At 50.4% G+C, this 23,357-nt stretch overlaps 1 protein-coding gene across 1 annotated transcript in view; it reads left to right on the top strand.

Moving 5' to 3' along the window:
- The window catches only part of CSPG4 (chondroitin sulfate proteoglycan 4), a 77,697-nt gene extending 54,727 nt beyond the window's left edge, over window positions 1–22,970 (top strand). Inside the window, exons 4-10 of the mRNA XM_024205393.2 lie at window positions 91–570; window positions 1,195–1,371; window positions 12,447–12,645; window positions 13,662–13,793; window positions 15,057–15,223; window positions 19,557–19,740; window positions 20,398–22,970. Of these exons, the coding sequence (XP_024061161.2) occupies window positions 91–570; window positions 1,195–1,371; window positions 12,447–12,645; window positions 13,662–13,793; window positions 15,057–15,223; window positions 19,557–19,740; window positions 20,398–22,352 (3,294 nt within the window). The 3' untranslated portion in view covers window positions 22,353–22,970. The remainder of the gene's footprint in view (window positions 1–90; window positions 571–1,194; window positions 1,372–12,446; window positions 12,646–13,661; window positions 13,794–15,056; window positions 15,224–19,556; window positions 19,741–20,397) is intronic.
- Window positions 22,971–23,357: the final 387 nt, after the last annotated feature.

Here is a 23,357-nt window from a genome sequence, read left to right as displayed (position 1 = left end):
CTTGCTCCCACCGGAAAGAATGAAGTGCCTCTCCCATCACAGGATGGAATCGACCAGGCCTTGCCAACTCTCTCTCTCTCACGGACACAGGTAGTCCACGAGGACATCCCTCCTCGGGAGATTATCTACTCGGTGACCAGTCCCCCGCGCTTAGGATCCCTGATGATGGTTTACCACAGCGGCACCTCCAACGAGCCTCCCATCTTGAACCCCATTCAGTCCTTTACCCAGGAGGACATCAACGAAAGCCAAGTGCTCTACCTGCACTCTGGGCCTGAGGGGCAGAGCGACCAGTTCACCGTGGACGTCACGGCTAGTGGGGTAGAGACCCTGGAGGGGATTGTGGTGGACCTGGAAGTCCTTCCCTTTTCAGTCCCCCTGGACATCCACAACATCACAGTGACTGAAGGGAGCTCCATAACCCTCTCCACGGACATCCTGACCATCCCCAGCGCCTATTTCACAGCCCTGAATGTGGAGTTCATGGTTTCCGAGCCCCCGAGACACGGCGTCATCCAGAACATGGTCAGACCTGAAGAGGGCAACCTGCACTTCTTCACCTGGAATGAGGTATGGAGCCGACCTCTCCAGAGGCTGACAGATATGTCTAGATAGGCTTTGTACCAGGATAAAACCCAGGGGCTTGATCCTGATCCCCCAGTGGTGGAACTCCACAGATCCCAGTGGAGTTACTCCTCATTTACACCTGTGCAAAGCAAGATCAGAATCAGGCCCCAGGGATACTGAAGGTTAGGAAGCTGAACAGACACAGCAGCTGAGGGGATCCACGTTTCTTTCATGTTCAAGGTGCACAGAGGGTTACCTCCTGCCTTTGGTCCCTGCACAGATCTTCTCCCAGTGTCGGGGGGGAGGGGGGGGGGTTGTGCACACAGCCAGGTCTGTGGGATGGAATCATCCCGGATGGACAACTCAGAACAGGAGGCCTATGTGAGGCTTATCACCACAGTCCTCCCCCAACAGCTCCCCATGGCAGCTCAGATGACCTGTTCCCTGTATGGCTCCACTTGAGCCTGCTCTGATGAGCACAGGCCTTGTGCTACCCCTGCTGTAGTTCCATTGGCCTTGGCATCCCTGCACAAGGGAGTGGTCAGGCCCACCCGCACGGTGGCTTCCCGGAGGAGCCTGCTAGTGGGTGAGACCCTCACAGACTCCTCAGATCTGCATTGCCTGCAGGTGGAGCAGCAGCTCATCCAGTACGTGCACGACGGCAGCGAGTCCCTGGCCGATAGCTTCACCATCGTGGCCAACGCCTCCGAGGTCAACCGGCAGAGCCAGCCCAAGGCCGTCTCCATCACTGTCGTGCCACGCAATGACGAGGGGCCCACAATCACCATCAACGCCGGGCTGCAGGTAACCTCCCCTGCCAGGACACACAGCTCCATGACCTCTGCTCCTGTAACCCAAGCTGCCAGCCATACAACCTCCAGGGCAGCATCTCCTGCCCCCTCAGAGCAGTAACATGCATCTCCTCCCTCCCCTCTGCAACCCATTAGACGCCCAGGGGGAATCAGACCCAGAAGGAATCTGCCCCCATCGCCTCACCCCCCACTACTGTCTGCCCTTTCCTTGCCCTTTCCTCCTGACCAGTGGGATTGTCTCCCCCTGCCCTACTCTGCCCCAGCACTCCTCCTGCCCCACCCCCAGAATACAGAGCCCCCCATTCCCGCTAAAGAGAATTCCCTCCCAGCTGCTGCAGTCCCATGCAGCCTAGGTCTGTGTCACTGTGTCCTGTGTCCCAATGCTTGTCAAGGTGCCAATGCAGGAAGGGGGAACATCCAGTCTGGAGATGCATCCCAGCTGATCCATGCCATACCCTGTCACACACAGCCCTCACCAGGCCTGTGCAACCCCCCGTGCTGCTTGCCCAGCTCTGAGTCCAATCCCCAGCCATCCTCCAACTCAGCCCAGGGAAGAGAGTCACTTCTGGGTAACCTGACTTTGCACTGGGGTTGGGGGAGCCAGGTCTCACTCTGCTCTTCTGGTCCTCTGCAAACGACATCTCGGCCGTTTTCCCTACTGCTCAGGGTGGGGGACAGAGGATGAGCCATTGCAGCAGCAGGGCAGGAACAGCAGGTAGCACAGCACACAGCTTATTGCTGCCCACGTGTGACCCAGGGAGAGGGCAATGCACCCTGCATTCATGCTGGCTCCCTAAGCCTTTCGGGGATGTCAGCCTAACTCAGGGGGAAAGGGGCAAGCCACTGCTGAAGACCCTGTGACTCCACCTGAGCCTGCATGCTGAGTGCACACTGCTGGCTGACCAGGGGGCAGGGATGGGGACTGGGCCAGGACAGTGTTAGGAGTGTGACGTGCTCTGCCCCAGCGGGTTTGAACAGAGAAAGGAGAAGGCAGCATGGTGCTGCCGGAATCCCTCCTGCATGCATAAGATAGGTGTGCATCCGGTGCTTCCCTTCGTACAGACTAGGGGTGACCAGCAATCATGCCCTGGGCCTGGGTTTGCTGATGCTGGTGCATGTCACTGATCCACTGTCTGACCGTCTCAAAGATATGCTAAGACCTGTGGAGCAGCAGGTGTTAGCATATTAGACCCTGCTCCCAAGGACCTGGGTGAAAACCAAATCAGCTGATATGATCATGTGTAATAATGATGCATTTTAATCCCTAAGGGATATTGGATCAGGGAAGGTTGCAGATCCGGACTGATGGGCACCAGCAGAGCTGGGTGGGGTACAGGGCTGGAATCACTGGGGCGCTGCAGGTCAGGATTGAGGGGCATAGGTAGAACTGTGTGTGGGGATCCCAGGGCTGGAATCACAGGGGCCTGCAGGTCCGGATCAAGATGATCCACAGAACTGGGCTGCAGGAAGCTTGCCCAGCACCTGTTCTCGTGGCTATCAGCCACTCGCTTTCACAAGTCAAATGCCAGCCCAGGTGTCAGGAGAGAAGGAAAACTATAAAACAAAAAGACTCCCTGGTGGTTAAGGAAAGTTGTGGGTCTCGGCTCCAGCTGCTAAGGAGTTGGCTGCCAGCAGTGCCAGGGCAAAGCAAAGTGTGGGGAAGCAAAAAGCAGTTGAACTGAGGCAGTTGCGCTACTTGTGCAGTTTTTCCACTGATCCTTGACCTGGATGCTTTTTATGAGAGAAAAAAACCTGCTCCTTGGATGGTAAATGAACTCAGTCAAATCTTACATCTGTTTTTCCATCTTCTGCCTTGCAATGCCACTGGTGAACACAAGATGGCAGCATTGCCCACTCTGCAGCCTCTGATTCTGTAAAGGTTTGGCCTGTGTGACTCACTTACATGGTGATTTTACATAGACTCCTTAAGGTCAGACAGGTCCATCATGATCATCTAATGGAGGCCCCGCCCCAGTTTCACTTCTGTGCTGGTAGGGCACTGGCCTGGCACCTGGGCCGGGGCTCAGCACCACTGCAGCCTTTGTGCCTGGAAAGCCTCAGCCCCCAACTGAGTGTCCTTGCTGCTCCTGACTGCTGACATCGGCACTATTGACAAATACCTTCCTGAGCCAGCCCCCGGTAAACTCTGCCCTCAGCAGATCAACCCACCGAGGGCAAACAAGAGACTCTGCAGTAGGGGAATTCCCTCCCTTGGGGAAAAATGGGGCATGATGTCATTTGGGAAGCAGGGTTTTCGCGATTAGAGTGGGGGGCGGGGTTCAGGACTTCTGGGTTCTGTTCTCCATTCTGCCATTAACTTGCTCTTTGCCCTTGGGCTAGTCTGTGCCTCTGTCTCTAACCAGGGTTACGACGCTGGCCTGCCCTGTTAAGCACTATCATACCCAGTATTATGAGCACAAAGTACTGCAATAAGAGCCCAGCACAGTCACAGGAACATTATCCTGCTGGCAGTGTCACTGGATACAGTGGGGCGAGTTCAGTGATACCAAGTCCCCAGGGAAGCACCTGCTTTAACATCAAGCCAAGTCGGCTCCTGCGGGCTCTCTGCGAATGGTAGCTGAGCTCGGAGAGCTCCCAGCCTGGGCCAACAAAGGAGGAAAGAGCCAATCCCTGGCCCTAATGAAGGAAGCGGCCCTCGCACCATTCATCAGCAGCACAAGGGTTAATTTAACAACATTTCTTTCTGTTCCTATAACTTGGGGCTGGATTCGCAGAGGTGCTGAGCACCCCCGACTCCAGCTGAAGTCACGGGAGCTGCAGGTGAAAAGCAAAACTCAGGGAGAGGCGAGTGTGCATGCCTGGCCAGAGAAGGGGGTGGGAGCCAGGACTCCTGGGCTCCAGGACCAACTTTGCCACTGACTTGCTGTGTGACTTGGGGCAAATTGCTTCACCTCTCTGTCTGCCTTTGTATTTTGTGTACAATAATAATAATAACTACCTAGCTGTTGTCTAGCACATTTCATCAGCAGATCTCGGGGCACTTCACAAAGGAGGGCAGTAGCAGTAGCTCCATTGTACAGATGGGGAAATTGAGGCACAGAGCAGGGCTGTGACTTGCTCGAGGTCACCCAGCAGGCCAGCAGCTGAGCAGGGACTAGAAGCCAGGTCTCCTGAGGCCCCATCCAGCGCGCTGCACGCTAGGCCACACAAAGGATCGCGGGGCTCAGTTAGCGTGTGGCGAGCTGAACGTCTGGTGGGAGCAGGAAAGCGTTCTGCACCCCAAGGAGGGGTTTGAACCACCTCTGTGGCAAGCTTTATGGTAAAGGAAAATGATGAATGTAAAGACAGCCCTGCACCTTTAAGGCCAAACTCAAACCGCACAGGGCTTCACTCAGCCAGAGCCTGAGGTAAAGAAACACATCCGGGGCGGCTGAAGCCAAGCACCATCCTCAGCTCCAGCCCTTGCCCCAGCTAGAGTCCCTGACTCAGCACCCAGCTCCCCACAGACATCCCTCTAATAGTGCCTTGGGGAGAACTTAACTTATTCCCCAGAGCTGGCCTGGGCCTGCTACCCAGCAAGCCCCTGTGCTCCAGACACAGGCAACTGGGGGTGCTTCCTCTAGTCACAGAGCGTTTTAATCCCTTTTCTGCCAAGCTCACAGCAGCGCCTCCCCTCCCCATCACAGGTGCTACAGTCCAGGAGTATTATAATTGCCTGGTTAATGCTCTGGATCCCATTCAACCTGCCCCTCTGACACGGCACGGAAACCACGCTCTCTATCGGGAACGTGGGCAGAGCCAGCACTCCAACCACGAGAAAGGACCAGCCACCTCACCCGCCTGTTCTCGCTCCGCTGAGACGCTGCTGCCTTGCCAACTCTCAAAGGATGCGCTCAGAGCTGGGAAGGCCAAACACCCATTCACAAGCGCCCCTGCACTTGCTGCATTGGGAGAAACCCAAGCAGAGAGCTAGCAGGGCATCGTTGACGGGACAGCAGGGCCATTGTGTCTGCTGCTTTGCAAGAGTGGGATGCGGGAGTGGAGGGGAGCCTCAGCTGTTGGCTTATTATTATTACCCAGTCCATTACTGTGCATTCCCGCAATACCAAGCTGCCTTCACATGTACATATGCATCCCTCCAGGGCGTGCTGCTAAAAACATAGCCCAGAAATAAACCCAGCTTTGTTACAGAGCCAAGGGCCCTTCAGCACTTCCATTAGGATAACCGCCCTTCCCCTAAGGACGCTGGGTTCATGCCGACACACTGACTAGCCCCACTTGTGTCAGCTCGGGGAGGGATTGTTTCCAGAGGGGCTTTAACAAATAAATCTGCTCTGGTGTTTTAAAGCGGTAGACATTTTTTAAAAAAATCAAACATCAGAAAGGATGGCTGCATGCCTATTTCTGTGCTCTTAAAATGAATGACTTCGCTGTTTAAAGGGACCCTAGCCGGGTCAATTTAGGTCTAGGATTTAGACTGTACAAAACTTAACATTAATAGAAAGGACTGCAAGATTCAGTTACATCACATGAAGGCAGATAATTAAATACTGACGAATTTTATAAGTGCTTGTGTACAAATGCTAGAAGTCTAAATAAAAAGATAGGTAAACTTAAGTGTCTAGAATTAAATGAAGATATTGATATAATAGGCATCACAGAAGGGGGAGTGGCACTGTATGTGAAAGAAAGCATAGAGTCAAATATAGTAAAAATCTTAAAGGAATCAAACAGTACCATAGAATCTTTATGGATAGAAATTCAATGCTTGAATAATAAGAGTAGGAATATATGACCAACCACCTGATCAGGATGGTGACAGTGATTGTGAAATGCTGAGGGAGATTAGAGAGGCTACAAAAACAGAAAAGCCAGTTATAATGGGGAATTTCGACTATCCCCGTATTGACTGGGTACATGTCACCTCTGGATGGGATGCAGAGATAAAATTTCTAGACACCATTAAATGACTGCTTCTTGGAGCTGCTAGTCCTGGAACCCACCAGGGGAGAAGCAATTCTTGACTTAGTCCTAAGTGGTGCACAGGATCTGGTCCAAGAGGTGAATATAGTCGAACTGTTCAGTAATAGCAACAATAATGTAATTAAATTTAACATCCTTGAAGGGGGAAAAATACCAAAGAAACCCACCACAGTAACATTTAACTTTCAAAAGGGGAAATAAACAAAGAAGAGGAGGCTAGTTAAATAGAAATTAAAAGTAACAGTCACCAGAGTGAAATGCTTGCAAGCTGCATGGAAACATTTTAAAAACACCATCATAACACAGACTCAAACTATATGTATACCACAAATTTTAAAAAACAGTAAGAGGACCACAAAAATGCCACCAAGGCTAAACAACAGAGTAAAAGAGGTGGTTAGAGAAAAAAAGGCATCTTTTAAAAATTATAACTCAAATTCTCCTGAGGAAAATAGAAAGGAGCATAAACTCTGGCAAGTCAAGTGTAAATGTATAATTAGGAAAGCCCAAAAAGAATGTGAAGAGCAACTAGCAAAAGACAGAAAAACTAAGAGCAAAAAAAATTTTAAGTACATCAGAAGCAGGAAGCTGGCCAAACAATCAGTGGGGCCACTGGACAATCAAGGTACTAAAGAGGCCCTCAAAGAAGACAAGGCCGTTGCGGAGAAGCTAAATGAATTCTTTGCATCGGTCTTCACTGTAGAAGACGTGAGGGAGATTCCCACACCTGAGACATTCTTTTTAGGTGACAAATCTGAGGAACTGTCCCAGATTCAGGTGTTAGTAGAGGAGGTTTTGGAACAAATTGATAAATGAAACAGTAATAAGTCACCAGGACCAGATGGTATTCACCTAAGAATTCTGAAGGAATTCAAATATGAAATTATAGAACTCCTAACTGTGGTATGTGACCTATCACTCAAATCAGCCTCTGTATCAGAGGACTGGAGAATAGCTAATATAACAACAATTTTTTTAAAAGGCTCCAGAGGCTCCAGTGGCAATTACAGGTTGGTAAGCCTAGCTTCAATGTCAAGCAAATTAGTTGAAACTATAGTAAAAAACAGAATTATCGGACACCTAGATGAACACAATATGTTGGGGAAGAGTCAACATGGGTTTTGTAAAGAGAAATCATGCCTCACCAATTTATTGGAATTCTATGAGAGTGTCAACAAGCATGTGATTCAGTCGATATAGTGTACTTGAACTTTCAGAAAGCCTTTGACAAGGTCCCTCACCAAAGACTCTTAAGCAAAGTAAGCAGTCATACGATAACAGGGAAGGTCTTCTCATGGTTAAAAGATAGGAAACAAAGGATAGGAATAAATGGTCAGTTTTCACAGTGGAGAGAGGTAAATAGCGGGGTTCCCCAAGGATTTGTACTTGGACCAGTGCTGTTCAACAGATTCATAAATGATCTGGAAAAAGGGGTAAAGAGTGAGGTGGCAAACTTTGCAGACAATACAAAATTACCCAAGACAGTTAAGTCCAAAAGCTGACTGCAAAGAGTTACAAAAGGATCTCACAGAACAAGAAAACAGCAGATGAAATTCAATGTTGATAAATGCAAAGTAATGCACATTGGAAAACACAATTCCAAATATACATACAAAATGATGGGATCTAAATTAGCTGTTACCACTCAAGAAAGACATCTTGGCGTCATTGTGGATAGTTCTCTGAAAACCTCTGCTCAATGTGCAGCGGCAGTCAAAAAAGCTAACAATGTTAGGAACCGTTAAGAAAGGGATAGATAAGAGAGAAAATATCATAATGCCACTACATAAATCCATGATCTGCCCACACCTTGAATACTGCATGCAGTTCTGGTTGTCCCATCTCAAAAAAGATGTACTAGAATTGGAAAAAGTACAGAGAAGTGCAACAAAAATTATTAGGGGGATGGAAAGGCTTCATATGAGGAGAGATTACAAAGACTGGGATTGTTCAGCTTAGAAATGAGATGACTAAGGGAGGATATGAAAGAGGTCTATAAAAACAGGAATGGTGTCGAGAAAGTGAATAAGGAAGTGTTATTTACCCTTTCACATAACACAAGAACTAGGGATCATCCAATGAAATTAATAGGCAGCAGGTTTAAAACAAACAAAAGTATTTCTTCACACAACGCACACTCAACCTGTGGAACTCATTGCTAGGGGATGTTGCGAAGGGTGCAGCCAAACGTATAACTGGTTTCAAAAAAGAATTCCTGGAGTATCGGTCCATCAATGGCTATTAGTCAGGATGGTCAGGGATGCAACCCCATGCTCTGGCTAAACCTCTGACTGCCAGAAGCTGGGACTGGACAACAGGGGATGGACACTTGATAAATAGCCCTGTTCTGTTCATTCCCTCTGAAGCACCTGGCATTGGCCACTGTCAGAAGAGAGGGTACTGGGCTAGATGGACCATTGGTCTGACCCAGTATGGCCATTCTGTTGTTCTTATGAAAGTCAAGGCAGTCCTCAGACTGCTCTAACCTCTTCCAGCCCCCAGCATAGGGGATACACAAAGCCATTTCACTTCATTGTCTGCTCTGAACTCAGCTACTGTTTGGCTCCCTGGTGTTTAAGCCATCCTGTGGTTGCAACCTTGTAGCCCCTGTGGCCCAAAAGCGAAACTAACTAGAAACACAAGTGAAACTGACCAGCCACAAGGCAAACACAAAAAGATCGTTTGGGGTTTATTCAGATGTTCAGCCCCTTTAAAAGAAGCGTTTTCATTGATAAATCACAGAAAGGAATCAGTACATGGGCTGAAACTTCATAACAGCAACACCTTCCCATTAGTGAGTCCAAGTCAGGCTAAAGCATTCCTGGAGCTGGTCTCTAAACTACACCCGGTGCTCACAGAGAACACAGGCGACACGAAGTCTGACCGGATATAATAAGACGAGTAAGTAAGAATAGAAACCAAGCGCAAAGCTTTAATAATTCAGAGGGGATGTGGAATATAATTAAGCACTTCAGTGACTGCGGAGCAGACTTTCTGTAACAAACCCCGAAGAGTAAAGGCCCAAGACATTCCATTAGTCGTTCCTGCTGTTCAGGAAGCATTGTCTACCGAGCTGCAGTTCTTTCCATTAGTCTGTGATGGGGAATAATGCTTTTCAATGGGCAGAAATAAATTACAACGAGTGCACTGCTGCCACTGCTGCACATGCTCAGAATCGCACATTTTAGCCCCAGCCAGTGTGAATTCTGGATGGTGCTGAACCCACTATAAAATTTACCTGCCATTAAAAATCCTCCAAAAGACCTTATTTCCTCATTAGGCCGCAGGTACCTGGCAGAGGGAATGCAAAAGCTCTTGAATGCAACACAGATGTATGCAGAGCCCTCAGCTATTTGTTCCCACCCTCAGGGGCTGTTAGATCCCAGACACAAATTAAACAGCAGCTTCCGCTGGGATGGCTCTGACTCTAAAGGGGACGCTCTGAAACAGGCATGTTTCCCCGCAATCCTGGCTTGTATTTAGAGAGCACCTTCCACCCAAGACTCCAGAGCTATGGGCCCAGCCCTGGGAGTCCTCACAGAGCTGCCACTGACTTCACTGGTTGCTTCATGGTGGAGGGCTTGTGGGACCGAGCCGTTCATGTCATATAGTGTATCTGTGCTTAGGAGATGCCCTCAAATAATAACCACCCAGGGGAGCTGGATTAAGCCCTTTGTGACCACAATTTTACTGTACAGTTTTTAGTAACTGCCGTCATTTAGGGCCTGATCCAGAACTCCCTTGGAGAGTTTTCAGGATTGGGCTCTCAGGCCCAGAGTCTCAACGTGTTTCCATGCCTAGGGGAGTTGGGCACTGAAATACCTTTGACGATCTGGGCCTTATCTCCACCATGCAAGCTGCAGGGAGATATAGCACATTTAATAGAAGCTGCAGCTTCTCAACAGATATATAGCATCATAGGGATCCCTTCATCTGTGAAATGCAGCCACCTCTGGGGTGTCATGTAGCCTACAGCCCACACTACATAAGATTTTAGGGCAGGGAGTGGAGAATCAAGTAAGTCAGTAGAACACAATGGGTACTCGCTCCCTTGCCAAATGACCACAGGTATACAGGAGCTTGCTTTTATGTCTTGGACTAGCTTGTCCTCCTGTCCCCTGGAAGAGGAGGCTGGGACGGAGAACTGGCAGAGTTGTGTGCCCAAGACACCAATCCAGAATTGGAGGGTTCCAAGAATGTTCTTCATTTAGAACTTTCTCCATAGCAACTGGCAACATCCTGTCACTGCAATAGGAAGAGAACCAGCTACACCCAGTCAGACGATGGAAAGCTTTCAACTGAAGGGTTTGGTGAGCACATAAAACTGCCCGAGTCGAGATCGAGTGCCTGAGACCCAGAGCTGAAAGGGTGATTTTACTGTAGTGTCTGCTGGGAGCTAACATTCCAGCTGAGGCTGCAGTGTGTACGGATTGGGTGTGCCCTGTTCTAACACACGGAGCCACTCAAAGGCCAAAGAGCGTCTGGGCCTGACTTCCTGCTGTGAGCAGCCCTGCCCAGCCCAGCATGACAGTGCTCACACATCATCATGCTGAAATCAATTCCACGCTCTCCGCCTGGCCTCATTTTCCAACTGTTTTGTAGAGACGGGGGCTGAGCCACAATACCCAAAATCAGAACCTCCAGCCTGGTCTCTGGGGTTTGGTTCTGGATCGTTTCTAAAGTGGCATTGGCTCAAATCCCACAGTCCTCCAGGGAGCCAAGCTCCCATTGATTTTTATGGGAATTTGGCCCCATTAAAGACCAAAAGAATTTGGCTCATCGCAGACAATAAATATCTGGCTGTAAAATCTAATGTACCAGTTATTTAAGGCAATAGAAAGTCTCCCAGCCAAATCCATCCCCCGGTGTAACTTTGCCCCAGGAGGGGTAAATGGTGCCTGCAGCATCTCCTCCCCATGGGAGTCCAGGGACCAGTGGCCACACCTAGCAGTTATCAGTCTAACAGGGAAGACATTCCAAATGCTTTGCAAATTCCATGCACGTTGCATGATCTGTTGCTCATGCCCCTCCTGCAGTGTGACCTGGGGCAAGCTGCTTCCCCCCCTCCACACACACACACACACACACACTTTGTCTGTCTTGTCTATGTAGACTGAAAGCTCTTTGGGGCAGAGACTGTCTGCACAGCACCTCGCACAACAGGGCCCTCATCTTAGATGAGGTTTCTGGATGCTAGTGTAATCTAAATAATAGTAATAGCTCATTACCCTGAGGAAGGTTGCTCCCAGACAGTTACAACTTGTCATCATGGCTTTACAGGAAGCATAGCTAGTTTACATTTCATTCCACAAGGGTTTGCTGGCACAGTTTATGGCCTCATTAGATAGGGATGGTAGGATTGGAAGCTTTTCAGTTAGAGACTGTAACACAAGCAAAATGAGACAATAATATGGAAAGGAGAACTGGCCGAGTGGGGCTACGTGGAGAGAGCTCAAAACCAGTGACCCAGTTGAAAGCACCGTGGTGAAATCTGCGTGAGATTCCAAGACACAAAGCCTGTTAGAAATGTGGGTCAGAGAATGCTGGTGGAGAGAATGAATTCTCACTCACCAGCCTCCAAGCCCTCTGTGGAGATTCATTAAGCCACATGTGCGCCCTGTGAGGTGAGTCAGCATCATTAGCCCCATTTCACAGAAGGGGAAACTGAGGCTCAGAGAGGTGATATGACTTGACCAAAGAAGCACGGTGAGTTAGTGGCAGAGTCGGCAATAGAACCCCAGAGTCCTGCCCTCCACTCGCCTGTTCTAACCAAGAAACGATGCTGCCCTGGTAATACAATTGGCTTTATGGCCGTGAGCACCTGGCTTCCCAGCTTGTGCTGTGAAACATCAGTTCCAAACAGCTGGGCTCCAGTCACAGGGTGGCATGGTGCCTGTGAAACCACCAGATTATCTGCATATTCCCCCTCTCTGTGTACACTCATGTGAGTAGTCCAGCTGCTGTCAGTGAGGCTGTGTGGGGGTAGGGGGTCGGGGAGAGATTGGTTTGGGCCCCCAGCTGGCTATGAAATTAGCTCTCCAAAGGCACTGGTGGAATCTCTCCACCCCTTTGGGAAACGGTGTCAAGTTCACGCTTGGCTGATTGCTCAGCATTTTCCCCCAGATGCAGGAAGGTACCACCGCAGAGATCACTCCCGATATCCTGAGAAGTGAGGATGAGGACTCCCCTCCAGAGGAAGTGGTTTATTCCATCAGGCCCCCAGCCAATGGGAAGGTTGTGCTGAGGTCGTCTCCTAGCAACGGGATCCTGCAGTTCACTCAGGCTCAGATAAATAGTGGACTTGTTCAGTTTGTGCATGAAGGTAGGTAATGGACTGGTGGAAGCAGGACATTCCCGGGCCTGGAGGCCAGGGTGCTGAAGGCCCTGTTGTGGATCAATGTGGGGAGAGCTGTATGTTAAGGAAAACTAACTCTGGCCAGTCAAATACCCCAACACGGCACTGCCCAGCCCATAAACACTAGTGTACAGCCCACAGCTGGAAAGAACCCCCTGTCCTGGGACAAGAAGAGACTGCAGTCTCCCAGGCAGATCCTGCTCTCACTAGCCCCATTGTAAACGCAGAGTAACCCCCTCAGCTTCAATGTCATTACTCCAGATTTACACCAACCCTGCAAGTTCGTTCAACTCAAAGTTGCCTTTCCCCTGATGTGTAACTCACCCAACACCTGGCCCTCCCCCACAATTAACCTGTGTCGTGATGTACTGAGCTCAGGCATTGTGTCCGACAGCATGGCACTTACGGCAAGGACTCAGTCTTCCTGTCACTTCATAAGAGAGGCCGCTGGGGGAGCCGCCTCCCCACATGATTCCTGAACCCCTCACTTCTTGGCTGTCCTCTTGTTTTATTCTTATGACCACCAGGAAGGGCACCGTGGACCATAATTTGGCAATCACGGACAGCCTAGTGACATAAGGGGACTCTACAATAGAGCCCAGCCCTGACCTGGTGTGAGCCGAGGCAATTCAGCTTCCATGCTTACTCATTCCTGAGCTGGGCTAGTTTCCCCCCCCCCACACACACACGCACACCCAATACACAAACACACAAGTCACCAGTGGACCCCAGCCCAGTGCTGAGCTGGGGGGATTCAGTTTTCCTGCTCATTCAGTCCTGAACGAGGCTTCCCAAGTCACTAGTGCACCCCAACAATGGCTAGTGAGGAATTTAGTCCCCATGTTCATTCCTTCACAAGCTTTGCTACGCTGTTCCACCAGTGTCTCTCACCCTCTGCCTTCCTCTTATGGGGTAAGAGTTGTCACTGTCATGCCACTGGATCCCGCTGACTGATCCCTGTCCCACTAACATGCTTTCTGTAGGACCCCTTGATGGTGGCTTCTCCTTCAATCTATCTGATGGCGAGAACATCTCCCCCAGGCATTTCTTCACTGTGAGTGCCCAGAAGCTGGTCATCACCTTGGAAAACAATCAGGCTCTCACTTTGTGTCCAGGTGAGTCACCCACAGAGGAAAGAGGGGTGACCCCAGTCGGGGCTGCTGAAAGGAGAGGAGCTGGGCCAGCAAGAACCTTGAGAAGTCATCGAATCAGCAGCGTCCAACAGCTCCAGTAGCTATTGGGCTAGGTTGGTTTATGGAAGGAGAAAAGAAAAAATCAGTGGAAGACTGTGTTGAAAGAAACATGAGTGGGAGTAAGGTGTGTCAGGCTGAAAGGAGGGAGGGCTGATGGTAACATATGGGCGCTGATGGAGGCAGAATGAAAGACAATGCAGGAAAAGGTAGATGCTTTGAAATCTACATGTTGGCCTTTGTCCTGACTGGCTTCTACTATGTCAGTACTGCCAGCAGCCCTTCCCCAGAGGATCCAGTGTGCTGCTGTTCATCCATGCAGACGATTAAGCATGCAGCAGTGGGAGGCGATGGGGTGGGTGATCTGGCACGAGAAAGGGCTTGGCCTGATTTGTGACTCCACTCCCTTTCTGAGACCACAGATGGCATTTCACCTCCTATTGTGTGGCATTTACCTAACACTCAAGTGACACTTTCCAGCCTAGCTGCACAGAGAGAGGGAGACATGATAAGAGGCATTTCTGTTGCCCACTGAGACATAAGGACTCAGCAGCCTCTTAGGCTCAGATTTTCAGAAAAATGCACAGGCAGCAGCATAGCCCAAGCTGCCCATTTACACGCACAGTTACCCGGATTGCACGGCCTGCACAAATCGGGATCATTCTTTGTGCAGATGGGGCACTTATGGATCATTTACTCACATAAATACCCGGTCCATGCTTGGAATTATGGCAGGTGTGGAGGCAAATCATGCAGACATTTTGTGTGCACGTAAATGGGCAGCAAAGCCGGCCCTTAAAGGCTGTGGTTGGTTAGCTTAAAATATATCTGTGTGTATAAATATTTACGTCTAGCACTGAAATCCACTGCAAAACTCCCACTGATGTCACTGATGCAGGAACAAGTATCTGATGATACCCAACGGATGTGTATCAATGCCCCACCTGCCCTTTTTCTGTCCAGGGGATTAGCCCAAATTCTGGGATGGGACTTGAATCTACGGGTGTAAGGATATGAATGAAAGGGCTGGTAAAGGAGCTAATGCACTCTGATCTGAGTGGTTATGCCAGGTTCCCAGGCAGTTAGAGACATCTTAGCCTATAAGATACATCCTTCTATAAAGGGGGGAAGGAGGGAGCACTGATTGGCTGCTGTGAATAAATGCACTGTATACTATTTGTTTTAAAGGGACCCTTCAGCCAATCACAAGCCAGAATTTGAAAGCAGTAACCAACAGCAAAGCAGATTCCCGTCCCTTATTTTACAGCATAGAGGAGCCCCCACAACTGGGCAGGCTGGTGAAATACCATCTGGGCAGTGCCAGTGGGCCACTGGAGAACTTCACCCAGGCTGAGGTAAGTGCTCCTGCCTCCCCATTGTCATGTCCCTCATGTTATGTCATGTCTCATGTTAGAGAAGAGACAAGATTCAGGTGCCTTGATTCATTATTGAGGCTGCTGCACCACAGGCGTTGCCATGTGTGGGCCGGGGTGGGGTGTGGTCCACCCTATTAGCAGCCAGGCCTGCCCAAATCTGAGCATGGCTGAATGCCAAGTGTAAGTAAATTTCTTCATGTGCAATATCAATGATTTGCTCCGATGGCAGACCTTGCTCACTGCCTGTCCAGCATAAATTGCAGCCCACCCAAATTTCCCTTCCTAGCTATGCCACTGTGCTGCACCTGCGCAAACCCTATAGTTCTCGCAAACCCTCTAGCTCCCAGCCTGACTAACACAACTGGATTCTACAGCACAATGCAGTCTTCTTTAGTCACCGCTGAAATATATGCAAGGAGACCGGATGGCTCAAGGCAGCAGAGCCATTTACCTCCTTGTCACCAGGGCAAATCCAGCCAGAGCTTATAATGCCCAAACACTGTTGCATGTGACCTGTGGTGTTTGGTGGTTTCTGCGATGTGAGTCAGTGGTCTCAGACCAGTTCCCAGTGCATGGGAGAAGTATCAACACAACCAACGTCCTTGCTGGCGGCCTCAGAGAAGAGGCCATTGAGACTAACTGGCTTTTCCAGCCCTACAGAAGGTCCTAAAATCTGGTGTTAAGGGGGATTATCGAGCTCTGTTCTGGAAGCCTGCCCCTGTGTTTGGAGATAGACAGAGGACATGTGTCTCCAGCCTTGTCAAACTGGCATGTTGCACCAGCTCTGAATTCACTGCCCATTCCTGGATGAAACAAGAGGGCCAGATCCACGGCAGCGGTAGAGCAGCACAGCGCCATCAGCTGAGCATCTAGCCCTTCCTTTGCCAAAAGTGAGGCCTTCCTCCCAAATCACAAACCAAAAAAAGATGTCATTGTCTCTCTACACCGGGTGCCACACTGCTCCCATTTCAGAACAAATCTTGGTCCTGGCAGCTTTAACTATAACCTGGGGCCTGAAACCCCCTCAGGTCTGCCATGGGAATCTTGGAACTTTGGAGCCCTGTGTTTAATAGCAAGCAACCAATTCAGAATTCGGCTCTCCCCACTCCTCCTGGCAGCAGCATTCCCTGTGTGCTACACATTATTTTGCAGAGCAGGCTGTAAGATCAGGCATGCTTAGACTGAGCACACTCACCTGCTGCCTTTCCTTCCATGGAGGGACAGATGGGATCCAGTATATTTCTCAGATAATAGATTACATTGCAGTTTGCAGGCTGTTCATCTCTTTCACCTCCTCTCTCGTCTTTCTCATTCTGCCTTTCTTTTCCTTCTTTTCTCTCTCTTTTTCTACCATCGCCATTCTAACTCAACACACACACACCTCTCTTACAGAAAAGACTTACAAAATGCTATAGTAAATGCACTAATAGGATTCTACAGAAATGACTCTCAAACCCTTTTGAATATAACAGAGAATTTTACCCCCGCTACACAAATTCAAAAGGCTGGCCTGGACATTCTATCGAAATGTGGCCTGATTGTTCTCTCTAGGAACTTTCCATGAAGGATGCAGCATTCCTGGGTAGCTTCTAACCTTTGGTAGCCATGATTTGATTTCAGTTTGCCCATTGAGACGGCGTGGTCTAGTGATTAAAGCAGGACGTTGGGATCTATTCTCAGCAATGCCATTGGGTTGTTGGGCAGGTCACTTCACCCCTCTATGCCCTTTGGTAATATTGGGACAGTGATACTCACCCACCTTGTAAGGTGCTTTGAGATCCTTGGATGAAAGGTGCTATACAAGCACAGAGTATTACTACTATTCTGTTCTGTTCTCTGAGGGCTCAGCACTCAACCACATCTGTCAGAACAGCAGAAAGAGCAAATACGCAGGAGAACACTGTTCCTCTCACCCAGCACTGCTCTGATTCAGACTTCCCCCGAGATCCCCAGCACAGAACTCAAACCACATTTTGTTTTTCGTTTCTCATCCTCTTTTTAATCCCCACCCCCTTGGACAGTCCCAGCAAGCAGCAGGGCTGTAAACACTATCCCATCAGATAGGCGCCGAACTCTTCTGCCATCGCCAGCCAATGAAATATTCACCGGGTTACCACAGCAACGCATGCAGTTGCCACGGCTCCCTTGACATCACACTCCAGAAAGGCTGTGGCAGATGATGGCCGCAGTGTCCCCAGCAACATGTGAACAGGCGGATGGACTGTTCAAACTGGGTCACCTCTGATGGGGTTTCAAATTAGGGGTCTCTCCCCCTCCAGAAATCTACTGCTGCCTTCAACAGAGCGAGGGAGGTGCAGACATGGAAATATCTAGATTAAAGAGAGGGCAGAGGGTACTTTAATAATTTTTACAGTGCAAACCAGGAAGGCCCTGCTATTCAAATCAGGCACACATAGCCAGGCACACACAGAAGTACAACTGCACATCTAAATTGTGCACACATTGATCGTGGCTGCACATGCAAATCAGGATTGTGTAATCAACCATTTGTACCCACAATTAGCTGATTTAGGCAAAAAATCCGAGTGACTGCAAATTAGGCATATATATTTAGCATGTGCAATTCTGCCTGCCTAGTTCTGGAGAATTGCATTTAAGAGAGGCTTCTCACTCTAATTTAACCCTGCTTTAAACAGCTACAGCTTTCAAGTCACAGTTTCTTTTGCTAGTAAAACTATGAATGTTTCCCATATCTTCCCACATGAGCTATTCTCAGCCCACTTCAGAATGACGATCTCTCCAGTTCTGTGCTTCCCATACCCCTCCATAGTAGCCATTCTCAGCCCAGCAAGTAAGGAGCTGGGAGAAGAATCAGTGTTGTCTTTCACCATCTCCCAACAACATCATTTTTATACATACACCTAAGATCCCGGTCCCATTACGCTAGGCGCTGTCAGGGCCGGCTCTAACTTTTTTGCTGCCCCAAGCAGCAAAAAAAAGCGCTGCCCCCCGAGCCGGGAATGGGGAACCGCGGCCAATGGGAGCTGCTGGGGGCGCTGCCTGAAGCAAGAGCAACACACAGATCCCTGTGCCCCCCTTCCCCACGTTCCAGCCGCTTCCCGGAGTGGCGCGGGGGCAGGGCAGGCAGGGAGTCTGCCCTTCCCCCGGTGCGCGTCGGGCTGGAGCCACTCTAGGTAAACGCTGTGGGGGCGGGGGGGCCACAAGGAGCTTGCGGGCCGCAGAAAACAACCCTGCGGGCCGCATGCGGCCCCCGGGCCACGTGTTTGAGACCCCTGCGCTAGACCAATGCTCAGAACCAGTACTACATGTTGTTTTAAGCTACTCCTATCTCAGTGTTGGCTCCAATCCTTTGCCCTTCTGCTCTGCTCCTGCCCACATCCCTTCATTCTCAGCCCAATGCAGACTGAGGGCCCCTCAGTGTGTTGCCCCTGTGGCCTGAACGGGTAGCCAAAATTTGGGGGCTTGCAGTGTTGTTTCCTTTAGGATAAGAAATCAGCGATACAAGTCAGTTATATTCTAGATGTAATCTTGTGTATTTAGGCATTTTTCTCTGAGCATAAAGAAACAAAGCAGGCAGTTTCCTGGCTCAGAAATCCCCACATCTGCTCTTCCAGCAAGCTCTGTGCCCAAGAAGCCCTGTTCCTCTGCGGGTCCCACACACAGCTCATTCTCTTGGCTTTCTGCCTCCAGCACACACTGCTTGCAACCAATAGCTTAACTCCTGCACTTGCACCAGGGAAAGCCCTCAGTGCCAACGGCTTAGCTCTGACCTGCCATGAGGCCACTGCCTTGGACAGTCGTCCCCCACACCATCATCTGTAGCTGTTTTTATTAAATAAAAAGGCTTTTATTGCTCCCTCTTTTAGGCCTGAAAGAGGGTGCTTGGTACCCCTTGGCTTTAGGATCTGAAACACCCGCCCAGTGGCAGCCAATAGCACCTTTCAGCATAACAGAGGGCTTGACTCTCCCATTCTTCTGTGTTGGGCACCAAGAGGGGCACTCGGAGGCAGCATGACCCAGTGATTAGAGCAGAGAGCTAGGAATGCGGAATTCTGGGTCCTACTCCCTTCTCTCCCATCAACTCACCATATGACCCAGGGCAGTCGCTGTGCCTCAGTTTCCCCACCTGTACAACACTGATAATGATACCACAGTGATTGGTGATCTATAAATAAAACAGATAGGCAGATCTCTTGCTGAATTCAGTGGCAGTTCTGCATGCTGGCTGGCTGCAGGATCCTGTCCAGGAAATAGTATTGGGTATTATTTCTTGTTTTATTTTGCTATGATTAAAAGGGTGTTTGCTTGTTTGCTTTTTGTTTCAAACCAGGTGGATAGAGGAATAATTTTTTACCAGCACGACATGCCTCAGCAGCCATTCTGGTTTACCCAGGATGCTTTTCACTTCCGAGTCTCCTCCCCACCCACAGTAACCAATTCATACGTCCTCGGAGTGCTGGTCTCATTCGAGGCAAGCTGTCCCCACCCCTCAACGAAGCTGTGGAGAAACCAAGGTAAAAGAGCCATGGAGCTTTTGGGAACAAAGCTGCGCTGGCTCCCATGAACAGACGAGGGAGGCTGTGGTCAAGGGGAGGGAGGGTGCGGACAATGTCATCCAGGAAGCAAGGGACATGAGAGCTGTACTGAACTTTGCTAGCTTCCCTCTCTCTCTCTCTCTCTCTGTATTACTGAGGAGTCTTAGGAACAGCCATTCTGAATCTCCACACTGAGATCCCAGTTCAGGAAGGCAACCCCATGCCGGACAGCACTTCAGCACAATCGGAGCTGAACAAGTGCTTAAATGCTTTTCTGAATCGGGGCCACAGTGCAGCAAGGACTCTCATACTTCTCTTCTCTCAGTCCTTCCTTTGCTGTGGCTTCCCTCTTCCTTCTGTACCTCTCAACCTTCCTCGATTCCTTTCCTCCTGTTCTCCAGCAGAACTATTGTGATACATTGCATTTGTTCTCCTTCCCCTGCCTCCAGCTTTCCTTTGTACCTCTCTTCCTTGAGCTCTCCTCCTCTCTCTTCCATAGCATTCTCTGTTTTAGCTCCACCGTCTCTCTCTCCCAGCCCTTCCTCTCCTCCCTACCACTTCACCTTTTCTGGTTCCTCCTGGCTGAGTGCTGTTGTCATCAAGACAGTCACTGGACAGTGTTCTCCTTTCTTCCAGGCCTCAGGATCCTGGAAGCTCAAAGAGCGCAAATTGACACCTCAGTGCTGGATGCTTCCAACCTGTTGACCAAAGTTCCGGAGTCCAAGCGGGCATCCTATGATGTAATGTTCCTAGTTACGGAGCTGCCCACCCATGGGCACCTTTCTCTTGCGGACGTACCCATCAGCAAAGAGCATTCCTACTTCCTGCAGTCTGATGTGGTCGTGGGTAACCTGCAATATGCTCACCATGGGTCTGGGACCCGGGAAGATAATTTCAGATTTAAGGCTTGGCTGCGGCCTAGGGCTATGGAGTCTACTCGGCCTCCACAGGAAGGAGGGGGATTGGTCATTTCTGAAGCATTCAACATAACAGTGAGCGAGATCAATGAGAAACCACCTCGCCTCGCAAAGCAAGGCCATGCTCTGCAGGTTCTCCAAGGCTCTTCGGCGGTGCTCTCCCAGGATCATTTGGCTGTTATAGATCCTGACAGTTCCCCTGAAGAGGTTGAATACAGACTCCTCAAGGGGCCATCCAATGGCTTCCTGGCCAACACACACAACAAACAAGTGCCTATCAGTCAGTTCACCCAAGCAGACATCAATGCCGGGCACCTAATATTCATCACCAATGGGAGTGGTTCTCCTGGGTCCTTAGAGTTCAGCATCTCCGATGGGCATAATCCACCCATCTTCACTTCTCTGGAGATTGAGGTTCTGCCTGAAGTAACCACAGTGATGAGCCAGATACCCCTGGAAATACCCCAGGGCCTAAACATTGCTTCGCTGTCCCGAGAGCACCTCCTGGGGGCATCACACCCAGGGGAACAAGAAGTCCATTACACAATCACCAGGGATCCAAAATTTGGCCAGTTGAGGGTCAATCAAAGCCCAGCGAGAAGCTTTTCCCAGAAGCAAGTGGACAATGGTGAAGTGACTTTTACTTTCACAGATTTCACCTCTGCCAAAGATGAATTCCAGTTCCTCTCAAAGTCCAAAGGAGCAAACACATCGGGGGGAGTGAATGTGACAGTCAAGGCCTTGGTCAGGACATGGCAGGGGATTCGGTGGCCGAGGGGAACCACCATCCTTCTGGACACCAGGGTCCTTGATGCCAGTGAGCTGGCCAACAAGACAAAGAGCATCCCAGCTTTTACAATCCTCAGAGCCCCCCAGGGCAGCCATTTTGTGAAAATCTCAGGAGACAAAGAGAGTCAGCATGCGCCCATAGATACCTTCACCCAGCACGACCTCGAGCAGGGGCTGGTCGGGCTGCAAGTTCTGGAAATGGAAGATGCTGGCCACCACTTGTTGAATGACAGCTTTCTGTTCGAGCTGGCAGCTCATGGGGTGCCACCCGCCTTGGAATTTCTGGGGTATAGCACAGAGCCGTACAACTCCTCCACGCCATACGGAACCCCGCTGCTCAGAGCCCCCCACCTCCCGGAGACGAGTGACAGGCAAACGCCCCAAGAGGTGAGCCCCTCCTCACAAACACTGGCCACCCAGCCCCAGGGCTCCGACCAGCTGAGCCACAACACCAGCAAGCATGACATGCTTCCAACAGCCTGGGGGGGCTACGAAGCTACCACAAGCCCCTCTCCCTTGGAGGGGGGCACATTCCTCAGCTTCATTGAAGCCAACATGTTCAGCGTGATCATCCCAATCTGCCTGATCATCCTCCTCCTGGCATTAATCCTTCTCCTGATCTTTTATCTCCACAAACGCAACAAGACCGGGAAGCACAACGTCCAGGGGACAACTTCCAAACCCAAGAATGGGGCAGTGGTCGACCAGGAAACCTTCCGCAAGACTGACCCGAACCAAGCCATTCCTTTAACGACTGTGAACCCTCTGGAGGCCAAAGGATCGGGGCCCACGGGCAAAGGGCCAGGAGGGCAGCAGGACCCTGAGCTACTTCAGTACTGCAGGACATCCAACCCCGCCTTAAAAAATAACCAGTACTGGGTCTGAACGCTGGGCCAAGAGTCTAAAAGGCAAGACTGTCTCCAAGCAGAGCTCCTCGGCCTCCTGAATTGTTATGGAGTCATCCTGCCTCTTCCTCCTCCTCCTTCCTGACAAGCAGGAGGCAATCCCATTGACACAAGAGGACTCCTGGGGATGCAGGGTCCCCAAGATGGTTCCAGAGTCTCACTGGTATGACAGCAGGGAATCTCCCTGAAGGGAATAAATATCTTGACATCCCAGGTCTCCCAGTTGTTTGGGTGGGATGGGAGGGGGGAAGGAAAGGACAGCTGAAAGCCAGATAACTCCTGTGGGTGACTTAACTGTGCAGTGTAATGGGCCGGGGGGCAGAGGAAGGTTGTGGGAATACAGTGTGCCCCCAGTGAATCCTTTCCAGGCAGATATTTGGCCACCTCAATAGCTCATCTGCACTGGGAAAGAGTTACAGATACCAATAAATCATAGGACAGGTAGGTCCCGGCTGGCCCATCTCGCTCAGCCCAAGCACAGGAGTGTCTGCACTTAACCATTTCAGTGAGGCTGGTCAGGGCCGCTCAGAGGGGGGGCAAGCGGAGCAATTGGCCCCGGGCCCCGCAGGGGCCCTGCGAGCCCTGGCTGAGAATCCCTTTCCTGGCTAGAGGCGCCTTTTTACTTACCCGGCGGTGGTCCGGGTCTTCGGCGGCATTTCGGCAGCGGGTCCTTCAGTGTTGCCGAAGAAACGGAGCAACTGAAGGACCCGCCACTGCCACAGACTCGGAGCGCCGCCTGGTGAGTATGTCCGCTCCCCCACTTTGCCCCAGGTCCCCTGAATCCTCTGGGCGGCCCTGAGGCTGGTGGGAGGTGAGCTTTCCACCAGGGTGTTTTTCAAGCTCTGGCGCAAAAGGCAAGATTAAGAGCAATTTACATTCAGTCAGGGTGGTCACAGAGCCCTCCAAATTCCCCAGGGCTAGGTGGGCTGAGGCACTGGCCCTTACGATCAGAAAATCTCCACTGCCGAAGCCAAGGGAATTTAAA

Source organism: Terrapene carolina, unplaced genomic scaffold, assembly GCF_002925995.2.
Source record: "Terrapene carolina triunguis isolate 2854851 unplaced genomic scaffold, T_m_triunguis-2.0 Scaffold67, whole genome shotgun sequence".
Classification (NCBI taxonomy): Eukaryota; Metazoa; Chordata; order Testudines; family Emydidae; genus Terrapene; species Terrapene triunguis.
Note: the sequence above shows the minus strand (reverse complement) of the source record. Positions and strands in the feature narration are given on the sequence as shown.